At 49.8% G+C, this 16,193-nt stretch overlaps 2 protein-coding genes and 2 non-coding genes across 5 annotated transcripts; 3 read left to right on the top strand and 1 right to left on the bottom strand.

The window, feature by feature from the left end:
* The first annotated feature begins 1,155 nt into the window (after positions 1 to 1,155).
* PWWP3A (PWWP domain containing 3A, DNA repair factor) lies at positions 1,156 to 11,517 on the top strand. 2 transcript variants are annotated; one of them, XM_069877854.1, is made up of 15 exons: positions 1,156 to 1,206; positions 1,752 to 1,794; positions 2,217 to 2,312; positions 2,474 to 2,565; positions 3,187 to 3,257; positions 3,606 to 4,622; positions 5,180 to 5,302; positions 5,600 to 5,670; positions 6,140 to 6,216; positions 6,715 to 6,775; positions 7,297 to 7,372; positions 7,501 to 7,551; positions 7,973 to 8,403; positions 9,593 to 9,681; positions 9,912 to 11,517. In XM_069877854.1, exons 3-15 carry the CDS (start codon positions 2,259 to 2,261, stop codon positions 9,988 to 9,990), a joined length of 2,292 nt encoding a protein of 763 aa, XP_069733955.1. In that variant the 5' UTR covers positions 1,156 to 1,206; positions 1,752 to 1,794; positions 2,217 to 2,258; the 3' UTR covers positions 9,991 to 11,517. The 2 variants fall into 2 exon arrangements, with proteins under 2 accessions (XP_069733955.1, XP_069733956.1); XM_069877855.1 differs by having other exon boundaries at positions 1,161 to 1,206; positions 1,749 to 1,794.
* A 441-nt stretch (positions 11,518 to 11,958) lies between these two features.
* Positions 11,959 to 12,031, bottom strand: TRNAF-GAA (transfer RNA phenylalanine (anticodon GAA)). The gene has a single exon. It is a non-coding gene; the product is annotated as a tRNA-Phe (tRNA).
* Positions 12,032 to 12,201: 170 nt separating this feature from the next.
* Positions 12,202 to 12,275, top strand: TRNAN-GUU (transfer RNA asparagine (anticodon GUU)). Its single transcript has one exon. It is a non-coding gene; the product is annotated as a tRNA-Asn (tRNA).
* A 113-nt stretch (positions 12,276 to 12,388) lies between these two features.
* On the top strand, positions 12,389 to 15,957 carry NDUFS7 (NADH:ubiquinone oxidoreductase core subunit S7). The gene is made up of 8 exons (XM_069877787.1): positions 12,389 to 12,476; positions 13,145 to 13,181; positions 13,451 to 13,519; positions 14,282 to 14,399; positions 14,723 to 14,902; positions 14,987 to 15,033; positions 15,187 to 15,275; positions 15,749 to 15,957. Exons 1-8 carry the CDS (start codon positions 12,461 to 12,463, stop codon positions 15,844 to 15,846), a joined length of 654 nt encoding a protein of 217 aa, XP_069733888.1. The 5' UTR covers positions 12,389 to 12,460; the 3' UTR covers positions 15,847 to 15,957.
* The last annotated feature ends 236 nt before the right edge of the window (positions 15,958 to 16,193 follow it).

The following is a 16,193-nucleotide window of genomic DNA, read 5'->3' as shown; positions in this document are numbered from 1 at the left end:
TCTCAATCTCCCCTCTTTCAGCTTCAAAGCCTTCACCTTGTCCTATGCTGTTTACTATGCTGTTTAAAAGACCATTTTAAGTCCCTTGACGTGAAATACTTAACTTAAATGCCTCGCAGGACCTGGCCAGTGTGCTCAGCGTGGGAAACGGGGACCAGTGTCAGGGAACACAGAACAACATTGCCCTGCCCACGGAATTCTGACCCTGAAGAGTAATGGGAAAAGTGCTATCAGTTAGATAATGGGGAGTAACACAGTGTCTCCAGCGTGGAAGGCACCCAGGGTAAGAAAAGCAAGGAGTTTGCCTCCAGTGTTATGTCAACAAAGCATTATTCCACAAATATCAGTATTTAAGGGCAGGAAAAATAGTATTCTCTTGGGAGTAAAGGTGATAGGCGATGCTGTTAGGATCTCTATTATTGTTTTCAGGATGTGTTTAATAACTTACTACTTCCATATAGTGGTGACGTTTCCAATATCGCAGGTATTTATAAAGCAGTGTAGACAGCCAATAAAGAATCAAACATCACAACCTGGGCTCGTTTTCACTCCTGTTCTCAGAATAAAAGGGCTAAAAATGGACAGGACCCACCCACAGCGTGCCGAAGTCAGTTTTTTTTCTGATTTTTTAACCCATTTTCATACAATAGTTTATTTTCAGGCTCTGGACAGTGCTCTCCTCTGCATCCTCCTTTCAGGGAGTTGTAGAGAGCAATGAGGTCTCCCCTCAGCCTCCTCTTCTCCAGGCTGAACACCCCCAGACGATGCTGTGAAGGGAGCGGTTGCCCCGCAGCCGCCCTCTGACGTCACCACCGCGCCGCGTTGCCATGGCACCCGCAGCCCGAGGCGCCCAGGGCGGCCCCGGGCTGTGACGTCACACCGTGGTGGGCGGGGCCGCCGGGGGACCGGGCGCCCTGATTGGCTGGAGCGCGGGTTTTGGCCTCTGGGGGGGGAGGGAGGGGGGTGACCAGCGCGCGAGCGGCCGTCGCTGATGATTGGCTGAGCAGCCGCGGCCGCTGATTGGCTACCGGAGGGCGGTCCGCGCCGAGAGACAGTCGCTGACTGGCTGCCTGGAGGGCGGGGCGTGTGCAAGAGAGGCCGCTGATTGGCCGCAGGGAGCATTGTGCATGCGCAGTGGTGGGCGGGCGGTGCTGATAGGGAGGAGGGCGGCGGAGCGACGCCTTGTCTGCTCGGCGCTCGCCCGCGGTAAGTGCTGGGCCGGGGCCTGAGCGGGGACCGGGGCCTGAGCGGGCAGGTAGGGGCCTGAGCGGGGACCGGGGCGGGAGACCGGGGCCTGAGCGGGCAGGCGGGGGCGTCGCGGCCCAGCCCCTTAGCACGGTGGGACACACACCCCCCCCCCCCGGCTGGGGGCCCGCTACCCCCAAGGCCTGGCCTCGCGTTGGGCCTGGGAATGGAGGAGAGGTGGGGGGTTGAGGATCCGCGGAGGGGTTGAGGGTTGAGAGTTGAGAGCAGAGGCTGAGGCCCGTGGCGAGGCCCGAGGGGGCAGGGGCCCCGGGGCACGAGGAAAGGGAGCTGGGGAGAAGCCCGGGACCTGAGGCGAGAAAGGCCAAGGCCTGAGAGGAGCTGGGGGGCGGAAGGGGACCCAAGGGAAGCCCTCGGGATCCACAGTTTCCTTAAACCACCCAGCAGTGAAAGGCTTTGTCAACGAAAGGCTTTGTGCCCCTCCGCTGGGTTTGCTGGGTTCTGGCCGTCCCATGCAGCATTAACATCTCCTCACTGTTCTGTGGCAGGACCGCATTCCAGCACGCTGAGGGAGCTTTGCTCTTTGGCCTTGTAAGTACCAGGCAATTTTCTTCCTAGGACTTTCATAAAGCGTTTCAAGCCTTTAAGAGACATGTGAGAGTCTTATGGCTGGTTTACTTGGGTTATAATTGTAAACCACAAACAAAACTTGGCACAGTATGGTATGACTGGTAGGGTGTGACGAATGGCCTCCCCTATCAGGGTTCAGCAGTGGGGTGTGCGTTGTGATTTGTGACAGTATTTTCTAGGCTCACGTGTTCGTTGAGACCTTGTAGAAATGCATGCTATTAAGACTTAATTTTGGAGCATGCACATGAAGTAATATCCACCCAGTGGATCAAAGATCAAACCATGCATAACTGGATTAACGTGTGTTCTGTTGAAGCACTAAATTTCTTAAGAACAGGATGGAAAAAGTGGATCTAGGTCACTTTTATTTCCTTTTTCTTCAGAGTACGTTGGGATTTTCCTTTTCTGTGTGAAACACAGGAACGATGGATCAAGAGTATGTCCTTTGCACATGGAAGAAGCGTTTGTGGCCAGCAAAGGTAAAGCAGGCGAAGAAAGTTTGTGAATTTGAATTAGAAATGGATGAGACAGAGTAGTAAGAGCAATACATTTAACCCTGCAGCCAGGTGCTGTTCTTATTGAAATATTTTGACTGTCGCTGGTCAAGGGTTTGAAATGGAGGTTTTTCTCTGTAATGCAGGTTTTGTGCAAGACTGGGATTGCTGGCGAAACGTGTATTAGTAATGCAAAGGAGACATCTTTCACAGTTGAAATACTTGGCTTGAAAGAACAGTTAAGTATATTTGTTACTGTTTTATGTTTTCACTCTTGGACATTAAAAACAGCAGCAGTCATCCCTTTATCTGAAGATCATAGATTCATAGAATAAAATCACAGAGTTGTGAAGGCTGGAAAAGACCTCTAAGCTCATCCAGTCCAGCAGTCAGCCCAACACCACTGTGCCTACAAAACCATGTCCCCAAGAGTCATGGCCAAATGTGTTTTGAACTCCTCCAGGGATGGAGACTCCCCCACTGCCCTGGGCAGACTCTTTCAGTGAAGGAATTTTTCCTGATATGCAATCTAAACCTCCGCTGTCACAACTTGAGGCCGTTTCTTCTCATCCTAGCACTTGTCGCTTGGGAGAAGATACCTGTGAAGAGATTGCTGATTTGCAGGAGGATTAGGCAGCTGACCCAAACCTCTTTGCCTTTTTAGGGCGTAAACAGCAGCCTGTTAGTTCAAGCGTTCCTTGTGTGGTTTTTTTCCCAGAACTTCTGCCAACAAGAACAGGTTTTGAGTGGGGGGGAAAGTGTTGCAAGCTCATTGCCAGTAGTTGGTGATGTTGGTGCTATTTAATGCTGTGATGTTTTCAGTCAGCTTTGTTGCATTTAATGCTTCTGTGATTTTCAGGATCAACGTGAGCTGTGTAGATGCTGTGCCGCTGAAGGAGGAATACATAGAAAACATTGCCTCTAAGCTAGGTGAGGATATATCAACATTTGCTGCCTTTTATTTATTCTCATTGTAAAATATCCACAAAAACTCAGCCTGGGGGACAACAGGTGTGCATTTCACTTGTTTCTTTTCCATTCCATATGTAAAGTTTGGGAACAGGCTAGGTGTTAACACAGCTGGTTTTGCTCTTCCCTGTATTGGAAAGTCTGAGGAAGAAACTTAGTGCTGGTAGGTTGCACTTTATGCATATCTATCCTCTGCCTGAAGAATCGTGGGTGATTTAAGTGTGAAGTTGTATCTTAAACACAAGAAAGTATAAATTTCTTATATACAGGGAAAGCTTATTGCATTTATTGCTTGTTCTTCTTCATTAGATCAAAAGACTAATTCGAGTGAAACTGTAGAAGAACTGAAATATCGCTGTTCTCTTAAAATTGCCCTGGATATTTTGAATCAAAATGGCTCAGCTAGACCAGTTCCACCCTCAGAAGAAGGAGTAAATATGCCATTACCCCAGGAGAGCAACACAGGATCTCTCTCATCAACTCCCTTACATAGAGGTCGATCACTCTTTAACCCTAAAGAAAAGGTAGAGCCTAAGACTTCCAAGAGGAAGAGAGAACAAATAAATAACCCCAACATGAAGACTGATGCAAAAAAGCAAAAACAAAATGGTTTTTCTATTTTGGAGGAGAGTGACAAAGCACGTGGAAGTGGAGCAAACCCTCCCAAGTGTAGTACTAGGGGCTCGCATGAGACATTGAACTTGGATAGGCAAAACTACAGAACACCAGAATCAAAATCACCTCCAGGACAGGAAAAGATCAAGCCTGGGTTGATGACAAAGTCCAGACCAGGAAATAAAAACTCCCTGAAGCCCACAGAGGGAAAAGTTAAGCAAGGAAGAAAATCCCCAAGAGGAGTGGGATTACTTGTGTCGTGTAAGAATGATTTCCCTGAGGATCAAGCCCAGTCCCGTGCTGAGGAAGGGTCTCTGTCCATCCCTTGCAAGCCTGACACTGCCAGAAGGACAAACGCCAGGAGGCAACCTAGAAGGACGTTGCAGGTTTCTTCTAGTCAAAGTACCTTGGGTGGCTTGAAAAAATGCAGCAGGAGCGAGACCAAAATTCTACCAAAGCAATTAGATGGAAGAAAAAGGCCGGCGAGTTTAGAACAGATTAATGGAGAACAAGAAACTGATGCAGCTGCTTCCTCATCCAGGAAAAGGAAATGCAGGAATTGCCCAGAGTCTTCATCTGGGCCTTCTGACCATGAGATGCCTTCTGACAGCTTCCTCTTGCAGTATAAAGGAGAGGAAAATAATAACAATTCATCTGTGGCTGTGAACAAAGTAGAGCAGTTTCAGATGCATGACTTTGAGGATGACGAAGGTGGGCATATCCCTCAGGGAAGGGAATACTTGATCGCATTTGATTGTAGAGTATTGTTACTTGGAATGTTGCACTGCTTTTATGAATGCAGTTATTGAATTGCTGATTTTTAATGCCTTTTAAGATTTGGAGAAGCTGAAAATGTGGTCACTTAATACTGGCTAAAAGCTGGTGTTGCATTTGGGTTGTGTGGGGTTGTTTAGGGAAACCTTTACCCTTCATGGGAGGACTTGCTGATTTCAGATGTAGCTTTTTCTCTTCGCTGCTCTCTGGTTGGTGTTGGAAGGAGGTGATGTTAAGTAAAGGAACAGGCCAGTATGGAGTCCATAAACCAGCCTGTTCTTACTCCTTTCCCTCTTTCATCTTCTGTTCAAATTATTTGGCCTCTACCAAGGCAGAGAATTGTGAGAGAGTGTGTTTGTGTGTCAGACTCTGTGTTACAGGGGCTTGCACTGTGGGGTCACTTACCTGGCTGTATGTTTCACCTGGTCTGGAGAGGACATGTTTTTAGTAGTTATTCCATGTTTCTGAACACTGGTACTTGCTGCTCTTGGCAGGACTGGATCCATTGGACCTGTCTTCAAAGATAGTTTCCTCAGAGAGTCTGTCTCGCCTCTCACCTCTGGTGGATGAAGAAGAGGAAGAGGAGGAAGAACTTCCTAGTATTTTATCACATCAAGGTGAGATCAGTTACTTGTGTGAGACTTTTTCACCCAAGGGTGGTGTGCTCTCTTGGGATGTGAGGGGAAATGGCCTCAAAGTTGGCTTAGGTTGTATATTGGGAAAAATTCCTTCACGGAGAGGGTTGTCAAACACGGGAAGAGGCTGCTCAGGGCAGTGGTGGAGTCACCATCCCTGGAGGGATTTAAAAGCCATGTGGATGCAGTGCACTGAAACTCCTGAGGGGAGACTGATACGTGAGGGTGAGCGTTCATCTTCTTTTATAAAAGAAAAAATACTTTTGTTTTCTATCATAGAACCGCAGTCAATTGAAGAAGGGATTTTGGTGTGGTGCAAACTGCGGCGGTATCCGTATTGGCCAGCAGTGGTAAGAACCGCTCACTGCCTTTCTCGAATGATGTCACAGGGGGTCTGATAAGGAGCTGCTTAATAAGTTCACGAGTCAATTGCTCTTCTTGACTTGTGTAGAGCTGGAAATTATAAAAGATCTTCCAGTAGAAGCATTCCAAAGATTACAGAAGTAAATTTACGTGTGAAAATAGCACATAAAAACTAAATGTGATTGATACGTATTTTTCTGTTGGAGCAGAGGGTTGGTACTGAGCTGTGGTACCTTGTAGTGTGAATTAGGCTTATAGTACCCAACTAATGAAAGAGGGTGGGTCCTTGTGCACTAACAAAAAGGTCTGTTGGGGTGGCTTGCTATTCTTGCTGCTTTAAATTCCATTTTCCATATTTGTGTAGCTTTCTTCATGGGTGAGCTGTGTAATATTGGCTAAAAATGTCCCTGCTTTCTAAGAGTGTTGGATGCTGATGAGACTTTATCCCTTCAACAGGTGAAAACCGTGAGGCGGAAACAGAAGAAGGCATGTGTGCTGTTCATAGAAGCGAATATGAATAACAAGAAAAAAGGGTAAATTCCATACATCCTCATTGTGTTCTGATCTTTCGGTTTCTGTTAGGCGGTGTCCTCTTCTCTCTTCCTGGTATGGGTGATTAACAGTGTTGGTTAAAGCTAAGCTGGATCCCAGCAGGTGGGAGGAGCTGAGGAGGGTGGGGGATGGCAGATGTGAGCTTTGTGCTGCTGGCTGAGTCAGCCTGGCAAGCGTGCAGACAGCCAGCACTTAAAGGAGGGCTGAAAAAAGGGGTGGGGAACCAGCAAGTGTGTTTTACATGTGGTGCCCAAACTTGCTGGAACCATAGGTCTGCCTTTGGCTGTGTTTTAAAAACAGGTGCTTCTCCTTTGTTAAAGGATTCCATAGTTTCAGCTTATTATGAAAATTGGTAAAACCTGTGTTCCTGAGTTCCTTATGAAGTTGGATTTTCAGGAAAGTGTAGAATTCTAGTAAATAAAACAGAGGTGCAACTCAACTGTCTCTTTTCCTTAACCGCATTTCTGTGTTGTGTTAAGTTTCTCAGTGCCTCTCAAGAACCTAAAGCACTTTGATTGTGAAGAAAAGCAGGACCTCATAGTAAGTACTGCCAGGAGTGCGTGGCTGCAAGCGTGCGTGGATGTGGAGAATGAAGCTGCGTACACAGCGTGTCGGGGGGAAAAGGCAAAGCCACGTACACAGTGTGTGAGCAGCTCCGTGGCAGGAGCGCAGTGTGGGTGGCTGGTCTAGGTTTGCTCAGCCTTCTCTGTTCTCCCCTACTTTATTCAACAAGACAATTAAACATAATCCCTGCTCCACAAGATGGAGAATAACATGGGAAGGGGATCTCCCAACACCTTTTCCCGTTGCAGTGAGGCCACTCCTGGGAGCGGCTGTGTGTGTGGGAGGGAGAGTTCACTTGTAGGTTCTCTGCCTGCAACAAAGCTGCTTGTATGCTCCATGACAAAGGGTTGGTAGAAGTTGTATTTCAAGAACACAAAACTGCAAGCGAACTCTGATTCATTGTTGTGAGCTGTTTGTGGTACCTGGCTAGCGTCCTAGAGCTGAAAGCACCAGTAGGCTGCTCTCTTTAGGACTGAAAAATGGTTCTTGTCTTGTAGAAGCGAGCCAAAGAAGACTATCGCCAAGAAATAGAGTGGTGCATTCGCCTGATTTCTGACTATCACATTAGAGTAGGTGAGCAGATGAGTTGCGTGATATCATCCATTCTAATATGCATCAGAAAAAAGACAACACCATAGTGGTCAGCTTTGTTTCATGGGCTTAATTGAGCTCACAAATAAACCCTGTTTTGGGCTTTGCAGGTTGCCATTCTTTTACGGGATCCTTCTTGGAGTATTTTGCTGCCGATATCAGTGAGTGAATTCATTGTATTCTGTTTTCTTTTCATAGATGAGTTTAGCTGTAGGGTTTATGAATGCGAGGTAGGCATCGGACCTGGTGGGGGGCAGGGGGGAGGGAGTGACTACTAATTACTACACACCATTACTCTAGGGTTTTTCAGTAGTTAAATATTGACTGTTAAAGCTCACCAGGTAACTGGTTACCTTACAATGCAGCAAGCTCATTTCAGAGCTCCTATCAGTCTCAACTTCCTGATCTTTTTTTAAGGCAAAACTTAACATTTTGTTGTTAGTGGGTTTTTATCCTTTTTGATAGGAGAGCTCTTATCAAGAAAGTCCCTTATTTTATGTTTACCTATGTAAGTATAGGTGCAGTAAATGCCCCTTTATAAATACTTTTTGTATTTATGAATGACTGTGGCTTTTCTTCCAGGCTACCCGGTTAGGAAGGAAGCTTATCATGGTTCAGCCCAAATGACCTTTCCAAACACAGCACAGGAAGGCGTTGAAGAGTCTTCATCAGAAACTTCACCTCAGAAACCCTGCAAGAAACTTCTTCCTGACAGAACGAGAGCCGCTAGAGATAAAGCGAATAAGAAGATAGTGGAGTTCATTGTGAAGACTAAGGGGGCCGAAGAGCATCTCTTGTCTATTTTGAAAAGCAGGAAGCAGTCCCGCTGGCTGAAGGAATTCCTCAATTCCAGGCAGTATGTGACGTGTGTTGAGACATACTTAGAGGATGAGGAACAATTGGACCTTGTAGTGAACTACTTGAAGGAAGTATATAGTGAAATAGACACTAAAAACCTGCACCAAATACATGGAGACGGGATAAAGTTCATTTCGGATGTCCTTTTGCCTGAGGTAAGTAAACATGAAATGCTGAGAAAAGTCAATGTTGAAGTAAGTAAATAACACCGATGTTTTCCAAGTGGAGTTTGCTGCCTTGTGGGGTGCTCCTTGTGATCAGGTGACATTGCATCTGGGCAGATATCATCATGCCAGCCTGGGTCACAGTCCCTTTGGCTCAAAGGGCAGAAGCCTGCGCTTTATTTCTGTGTAAATCTTGAGCAAAGAACATTAAAATTAGGGCAGAAAGCTCTTAAGCCATGTTTGTGGACTGGTAATCGGAGAACACATATGTCTATATTCCGTGTGGGAGTACATAAATCAATAAAGCCGCAGTGTTAATCCCTGTGTGCTTCCTGCAAGGCTGCAGATGTCTGGTGTTCATAGGCTGACAGAGTTATGGGCGAGGTGTGGACTGGAGTAATTTTAAACATTGATTTTTAAGCTGTTATCACAGAAAGGAGAAACTTTGGGCAATACGAGGTTTTTAAAGGCAGAATGATTTGGTTTGGGTTTGTATTGTTTACTTCTGCAACTCCCTGGAATCCTAGGGTTTTCTTTAATTTGCTTGGTCACCGCTGGGTTTTCCTGGGCTCTGTGGTGGGGTAGGTGGGTTGATTTTATAGTTCTGCTCTTCCTGGGAGAACTCCAATAACTGCTGTAGAAACAAAATTGCCATAACATTATCATAATGGGGTTATAGCAGTGCTCTCTGGGGAATGGTGAAGGACAAGTTTGTGTTATTTATTAAGAACAGCCTTCCAGCACTGAAGGGGGCTTCAGGAAAGCAGGAAGGGGCTCTTGATTGGGAAGTGCAGGGATAGGATGGAGGGGGTTAGTTCTCTGCTGAAAGAGGGGAGATTGAGATGGGATCTTGGGGAGAAATGTTTTGCTGTGAGGGTGGGGAGGCCCTGGCCCAGGGTGCCCAGAGCGCAGGTGTGGCTGCCCCATCCCTGGAGGGGTTCAAGGCCAGGTTGGATGGGGCTTGGAGCCCCTGATCCAGTGGGAGGTGTCCCTGCCCATGGCAGGGGTGGGACTGGATGGGCTTGGAGGTCCCTTCCAGCCCAAACCAACCCATGATTCTAACTTTAAGGTACACAGCTAGCAGCTTCATCGGGTGCTCATCTCCTGAGACAGTTTAAAATTGCTGGCGGTAATCTGGCTTTTGTTTTACCACTGTTAGTGAACTGAATACTTTTTGTAGGCCATCATTTATGCGATTTCTGCTGTGGATGACATCGATTACAAGAAGGCAGAAGAGAAATACATAAAAGGACCCTCTGTGAGCAAAAGGTATTTTTTTGTTTTAGTATTCTCTGAATATTTCCTACTTGTTTACTGCTTATATGGAGTTGGGTGTAAAAGCAGGAGTGTTCAGTATCTTCCTTTCTGTGTGTGAGCTTCCTTGCTATCAGAGTAAGAAAATTATTAAATATGGGGAAACGTTCTAGCTGAGTTAGTAGAAGGCACTGCAAACTGCTCGGATTTGCTTTACCACACAACTTCTATGTGTTTCTTTCCAGAGAGAGAGAAATATTTGATGAAGAAATCTTAAAAAGAAAAAGGTGGAAGGAGGATCAGTCATCGCAAGACAGTGTCTGAGCATCGTTGTCAGTGCCCCGAGTTACAGGCACTAGGTGTACACAATATCATTACTTGTTTAAAGGTGTAATTCTTGCTTTCTAAAACCTGTGTGTATATTTCCATGAGATGTGGCTGTTACTCTGCTGTGCTGCTCTCAGCCACAGCTCTGTCTGCAGCCCTGGCTCTCGATTCTGCGCCCCAGAGCTGCACGCAGCTTCCCTGCTCTGGCTGTGTGGAACTTGCCTGTAAACGAGGATGCAAACCATGCAGGAATTCTGTGGCTGCCTCTGCCTGTGCCCTTTCCTGTTGGAACCTGTAAAGCTGCAGGTGTTTACAGAGCTCCCTGATATCCCACTACATTCCGCATGGATTAGTTTGGCCAGATATCTGATGAAGGAAGGGCTATGTCCTCGGAAAAGCTGGTACTGGCGAGTTACGTAGTCTGACTTTCCTGCTGCTGAATGCTTGCAGGTTTCCAGTCTGAAAACACTCCCAGCAGGTTGACTGTTCCTGCTTTACCTGTCTCAAAGTGTGGGCAATAAAGCTGGTATCTCATGATACAACCTTAATAAAGGCTTTGTGTTGATGGGACAACTGGAAAATTCAGGGCAAAAGGAATCAAACATTTGCTTAAAAACGAAACCTGTTCACTTTTCTGTTTAAAAGTGAAACTATTTTGAATGATACTTTAATGGCTTGGTGTTCTTTCAATGTAATGGCTTTAGGAACACTTCTCTTTCTATCTGATTTAAGTGTCAAATTTAATTATGTGTAACCCTCTCCCCTGGCATCTGAGTAAGGTGTTGCCTGTTGCACATTGTCTTTGCCAGACATGCAGTGTTCTCTACGATTAATAACAGTCTGACAATCACTGTTATGTATTATAGGGAAAATGTGATCTGTTTGTCCACTAGAAACCAGAATGATTTGAAATTAAGATGTTTTACATGCAGGTTGGGATACTGATGTGTATTCTGGCTGTAGCAATTATCTAAATATATTTTAATTACTCTGTAATGAGTTTTGCTATGCCTTTGGAACCATTGTTTGGTTTACAGAATGGCTGTTAGTGCACACCGAGCACAGGACTGTGACAGCTGGGCTGATCTCTTCCTCCTTGAACTCTGGGTGCTGCCCTTGTGGGTGCTGCTTGTGGCCAGTGGGAGATCGGTGTGTCCCTACTACCCCTCCTTTCAAACATAATCACATGTGCATCTCTTAATTAACATTCCTGAAGTGCTGTTAGGATCGTTCTTCAAACCTGTGTCTGAAACAGAGCTCCTCTCACCTTTATCTCAGCCCTTGCTCTTGCCCTCGGGCTGATCCTGTCTTCATTTCACACCACCTGGATGAGTTCTCACTTTCAAAACCAAACAGTGTCCTTGTGGCTGTGTGTCCATTGTGTTGGCGCGCTCAAACTTTATAGCTTTTAAAATCTATTTTCAGCCTTTGAACTAGCTGTTATGGGCTCATTGCAGTGCTTGGACTTCTCTGTACCTCCAGACTGAGTTCAGTCTCACAATGCACAGAGCTGTGTGGTCTTAAATCAATTAAAGTTGGATGAATGAATGGCCTGAGGCTCCTCGTTACTTCTGTTGCTTTCAGACACTGAGCAGAAGCCGTGAGAGGCGGATGCTCCCCCACCTGAACCTTACCTTGCGTATAAGGCTTTGTCTATTGGATAAAACCATAGAAGCACATTTCAGTGTCACGTTATTAAATGGGGGCGAATATGAGAAGCTCCCTGTCCCCTCTCTGCGCGCTTTCTCTAAGCGAGCGCTGGAGAATCATCCCCAAATCCTTCAAGTTCTAACTCCTGCCCCTTCTGCCTCCTCCAAGCTGCAGCCACATCATCTCCAGCCCCTTCTTGTTTTCTAGGACAATAAAATAACTGGGGGCGGGACTGGGGAGGCTGCGGCGCCGCCGCTGGTGCCCGAGAGCCCCGGGGCTGAATGGGGCGAGTTCCCAGGGAACAAAAACCAGAACTGCCGAAACCCGGGATCGAACCAGGGACCTTTAGATCTTCAGTCTAACGCTCTCCCAGCTGAGCTATTTCGGCTGCGCGGCAGCGGCCCCTCCCCCGCCCCCGTCACCCTCGGCGGGGCGGGGGGACGCGGGGACCGGGGAACAGGGGGGTCGGCGGGGGAGGTGGGGGACACGGGGACCGGGAGCGGCGGGGATGGTGGGGGGGCACGGATGGGCTGAGGGGACGGGACGGGCGGTAGCGCGGTCTCTGTGGCGCAATCGGTTAGCGCGTTCGGCTGTTAACCGAAAGGTTGGTGGTTCGAGCCCACCCAGGGACGCCGGCGCCCCCAACCCCCCCCCCCCGCTCTCTTTTCACCCGCAGCCCCGTTTTGCCGGGCCCGGCGGTGCCGCGGAACGCCCGGCGATGCGCCACGTTCCCCGCCGGGGCGCTGAGCGGCGGCACCGCGCCCGCCCGGGCCGCTGAGCGGGGGACACCGCAGAGGTTGCCTCAAGGGCTGCGGCCATGGCGGCGCTGCGGGGTCAGCGGGGGCCGAGCCGGGAGGGGGCACCGGGGCCCGGGGAGCCGAGGGCGGCGGGGGCCGAGCCGGGAGGGGGCACCGGGGCGCGGGGAGCCGAGGGCGGCGGGTACCGGGATGTCGGGGGAGGAGGAGAGGGGCCTGGGATAGAGCCAGGCCGGGCCTGGAGGTGGGGATGGGGAGCAGGGTCTCTGGGCCTGTGAGACGGGGCTGGGCTGGCGGCTCGAGGGCGTTGATTTCTCTCTGGCTGCTCCGCTCCCCGCAGCGAGGACGGGGACACGCGCTTTTGTGGGGCCGGGGGCAGCGGGGGCGGTGACTCTGTCACACGGAGGAGCAGCGGCTTTTCCTTTTCCCACGCCCAGGGCCGCGGTGTCCGTTCACGCTCGGCTCCTCCATCGGAGCTCCAGACCAGGGGCTCTGGGGGCGCTGGAACCTCGAGGCAGGGACCGGGCTGGGGGCTCCAGCACGAGGCAGGGGGCTCTCCTTGGCGGTGACTCCCATCCGTGGGGTTGAGGGAGCACACAGGGCCATGGAGCGTCCCCATCCCCTCCAGGGCTTGTCCCTGGGGCAGGGGTCCCGTGTTGTGCTTTCTCCCAGGTTCAGGCCGTTGCCCTCTCTACAGTGACGCGGCTCCAGCTGTAGCTGAGCTCCGCTCTGCTCTCTCGTTGCAGGTCTGCAGCTCCCGGGGCGCCGCGTGCTGGCCTGGCGGTGAGCTGTGAGCCCTGGCGGGGGGCGTGCGGTGGGCCAGGAGCTCTCTCCATGCAGGGGAGCCCCAGGGGAGCTGGGTCGGGGAGCCTGGGAGGATTGGGTGTCGGGTGGAGTTCTGTTCTCTGACTAGGTTAGATGTGCCTTCTCTGTTTCTGGGGCTGCTTTGCTCCCTGTGGGGACAGCAGGTACATCTGCTCCTGCGGGGCCAGGGGCAGGCGGGGCTATGCAACCCTGTCACACAGAGGAGCAGTGGTTTTTCTTTTTCCCAGGCCTGGAGCCGTGACATCCGTTCACTCTCAGTTGCTCCATCAGACGCCAGCGGCTGACCATGCTGACAGGTAACGCTGGTGCGTCCGGGCAGGCTCCTCGGCTGTGTCCTTCCTCCCAAGGGCAGGGGATCCCGAGGAGGGCAGGGGAGAGACCTGTCTGCCTACACGCAAGAGGCCATGGAGATGGTCCAAGGCTGGGGTGCCTCCCGTGTGAAGACAGGCTGAGAGAGTTGGGGTTGTTCAGCCTGGAGAAGAGAAACCTCTGGGGAGACCTTAGAGCAGCTTCCAGCACTGAAAGGGGCTGCGGGAAAGATGGGGAGAGGCTCTTGGTCAGGGATAGGATGAAGGGGAATGGTTTTGAGCTGAAAGAGGGGAGACTGAGATGAGATGAGATCTTAGGGAGAAATGTTTTGCTGTGAGAGTGGGAAGGCCCTGGTTCAGGTTGCCCAGAGCAGGGGTGGCTGCCCCCTCCCTGAAGGGGTTCAAGGCCAGGTTGGATGGGGCTTGGAGCCCCTGATCCAGTGGGAGGTGTCCCGTGGCAGGGTGGTGGAACTGAATGGGCTTTGGGTTCCCTTCCAGCCCAAGCCATTCCATGATTCTACGAAAATCTTTGCCTACCTTCACTTTTAAAAGGCCCAGATTAACTCCCCACAGTGCAGGGAAACCCCCGTGTTATAAACAACGTCTCCAGCGGTAGCAGGGAGTGCGAGATTGTCCATAAGCAATGTGCTATGGAGTCTTTATGGGATCACAGATCCTTGAGGCTAATGATTGTATTCTGCAGTTACGCTAAATAATTGGAGACTGATACGCTGCGCCGTTTGTCTTCAGCTCTCTCCAAGTGCAGCAGAAGAGCTCGGCTGTTGTCCAGAAAAAATCCTACGTCCCTTCCAGCAGGGGTGAATATATCGTCACCAAGCTCGATGACCTGATTAACTGGGCACGAAGGGTAAGTCACTGAAAGCATCATACTTGCTGGGGAGAGCTGGTGTCAAGTGCTTTGAGGCACTAGTGGGCAGTGGTTTTCAGCAGATCCCTTCATCTCTTTTTCCCTGGAGCTGTGGGGTTTTGTCACAGTTTAGCCCCAACCCAGCTTGATTGGCAGCTAAACGTAAATGAAAATGCTGTTTTCATTTATGAAGCTCTGACTAAACAGACCTTGAAACCTTTCTGGTTCCATTTCCTTTTCTTACTGATCAGCTTCTGTTCCAAGTCCCCCAGCCAGGGTTTCAGCTGCTACTCCTGCCCCTAACGCCGTCCCTGTCCCCACAGTGCTCCCTGTGGCCGATGACGTTCGGCTTGGCCTGCTGCGCCGTGGAGATGATGCACATGGCAGCTCCTCGCTACGACATGGACCGCTTCGGGGTGGTGTTCCGGGCCAGCCCCCGGCAAGCCGATGTCATGATTGTGGCCGGCACCCTGACGAATAAAATGGCTCCGGCTCTCCGAAAGGTACGGACCGTGGTGGATGCCTCGTGTGCGGCTGCGGGCGCCGAGTGCGAATGGAGAACGATCTGAGGTATCCGTGTTCTGCAGGTCTACGATCAGATGCCAGAGCCTCGCTACGTGGTCTCCATGGGCAGGTGAGTGCCGGGACATCCATATCACCCTGTGTGCAGGATAAATCTGGTGTCTCTGCTGAATTCTGCTTTGGAAGAGTAACGAAAATGATTTGGTTTGGCTTGGTTTGACTGGGCTTAAAACGTAACAGCCTGAATCCTGCCTGTCTCTTGCAGCTGTGCCAACGGCGGGGGTTACTACCACTACTCCTACTCAGTGGTGAGGGGCTGTGACCGCATCGTGCCGGTGGACATCTACGTGCCAGGTAGGAAAGAGAAGCTCCGTATGCCGTAGGATGGGAATTGAGTTAATTTTGTACCTCTGGATGGTGCTTGCTGTGTTTTTTTAAAGCTTTTTCTGTTTCAAACTGTGTTGCTGAAGCTGCAGATGCTTTAATAAGATCTGCCTGGGGTTTCCAGTAAGGGAGCAGAGCTCTGGTGACCTTACACAGCTCGTATGAGGTGTGGGCTGCTGTGTGGCCAGCCAGAGGCTGTCTCCTGCAAGAGGGAATCATTTCTATGCTTTATAAAGACCTTTTTGACACACAAAACATCACTTCAGGTTCTTTAAAACTGCCACCCTCTTGCTTTCATGCACTCTTCAGCCTGTGACGTGTGCAGAGTCAGAGGGGAATCGCAGCCTGATGGGGGTGAAGCCCCTAGTTTGTCTCTTCTCTCTCTGCTGGCTGCGCTTTGGTGCAGCTGGCAGCCCCGCGGGCTTCCCTTCTCCCTCTCTCAGGTTGCCCACCTACTGCAGAAGCTTTGCTGTATGGAATCCTGCAGCTGCAGAAGAAAATCAAGCGGGAAAAGAAGATTCAGATCTGGTACAGAAAATAACTCTGCGTTGATGACATCCTCACTGCCCGCTCGGGCACCTGCTCGCACCCATACGCACAATAAACCTGTGTTTTCACGAGCCTTCCAATAAAACTCTACCTGGTTAAGACACTGCTGTCTTTAATAGATCCCTCTTACCTAACGTGTTAGAACTCATTTAAGGACCGAATTAAAAAGCAGGAATTGAATTTGATGACATTGGGTGTTGTTTTCTGCTCTGAGAAGCCTGCAAGGGAAGGAGAATGTTTGCTGTTACCTGTAGTAAATTAAATGTCTGGCCAGAAACCTGGGACTTGTTCTTTGGTTTTGTTAGGAAGTTTTGAGACTAGCACAGATCCAGATGAACC

Source organism: Phaenicophaeus curvirostris, chromosome 28 (genome assembly GCF_032191515.1).
Source record: "Phaenicophaeus curvirostris isolate KB17595 chromosome 28, BPBGC_Pcur_1.0, whole genome shotgun sequence".
Classification (NCBI taxonomy): domain Eukaryota; kingdom Metazoa; phylum Chordata; class Aves; order Cuculiformes; family Cuculidae; genus Phaenicophaeus; species Phaenicophaeus curvirostris.
The sequence above is the reverse complement of the archived record's forward strand: the minus strand, read 5'-3'. Positions and strand labels throughout refer to the sequence as shown.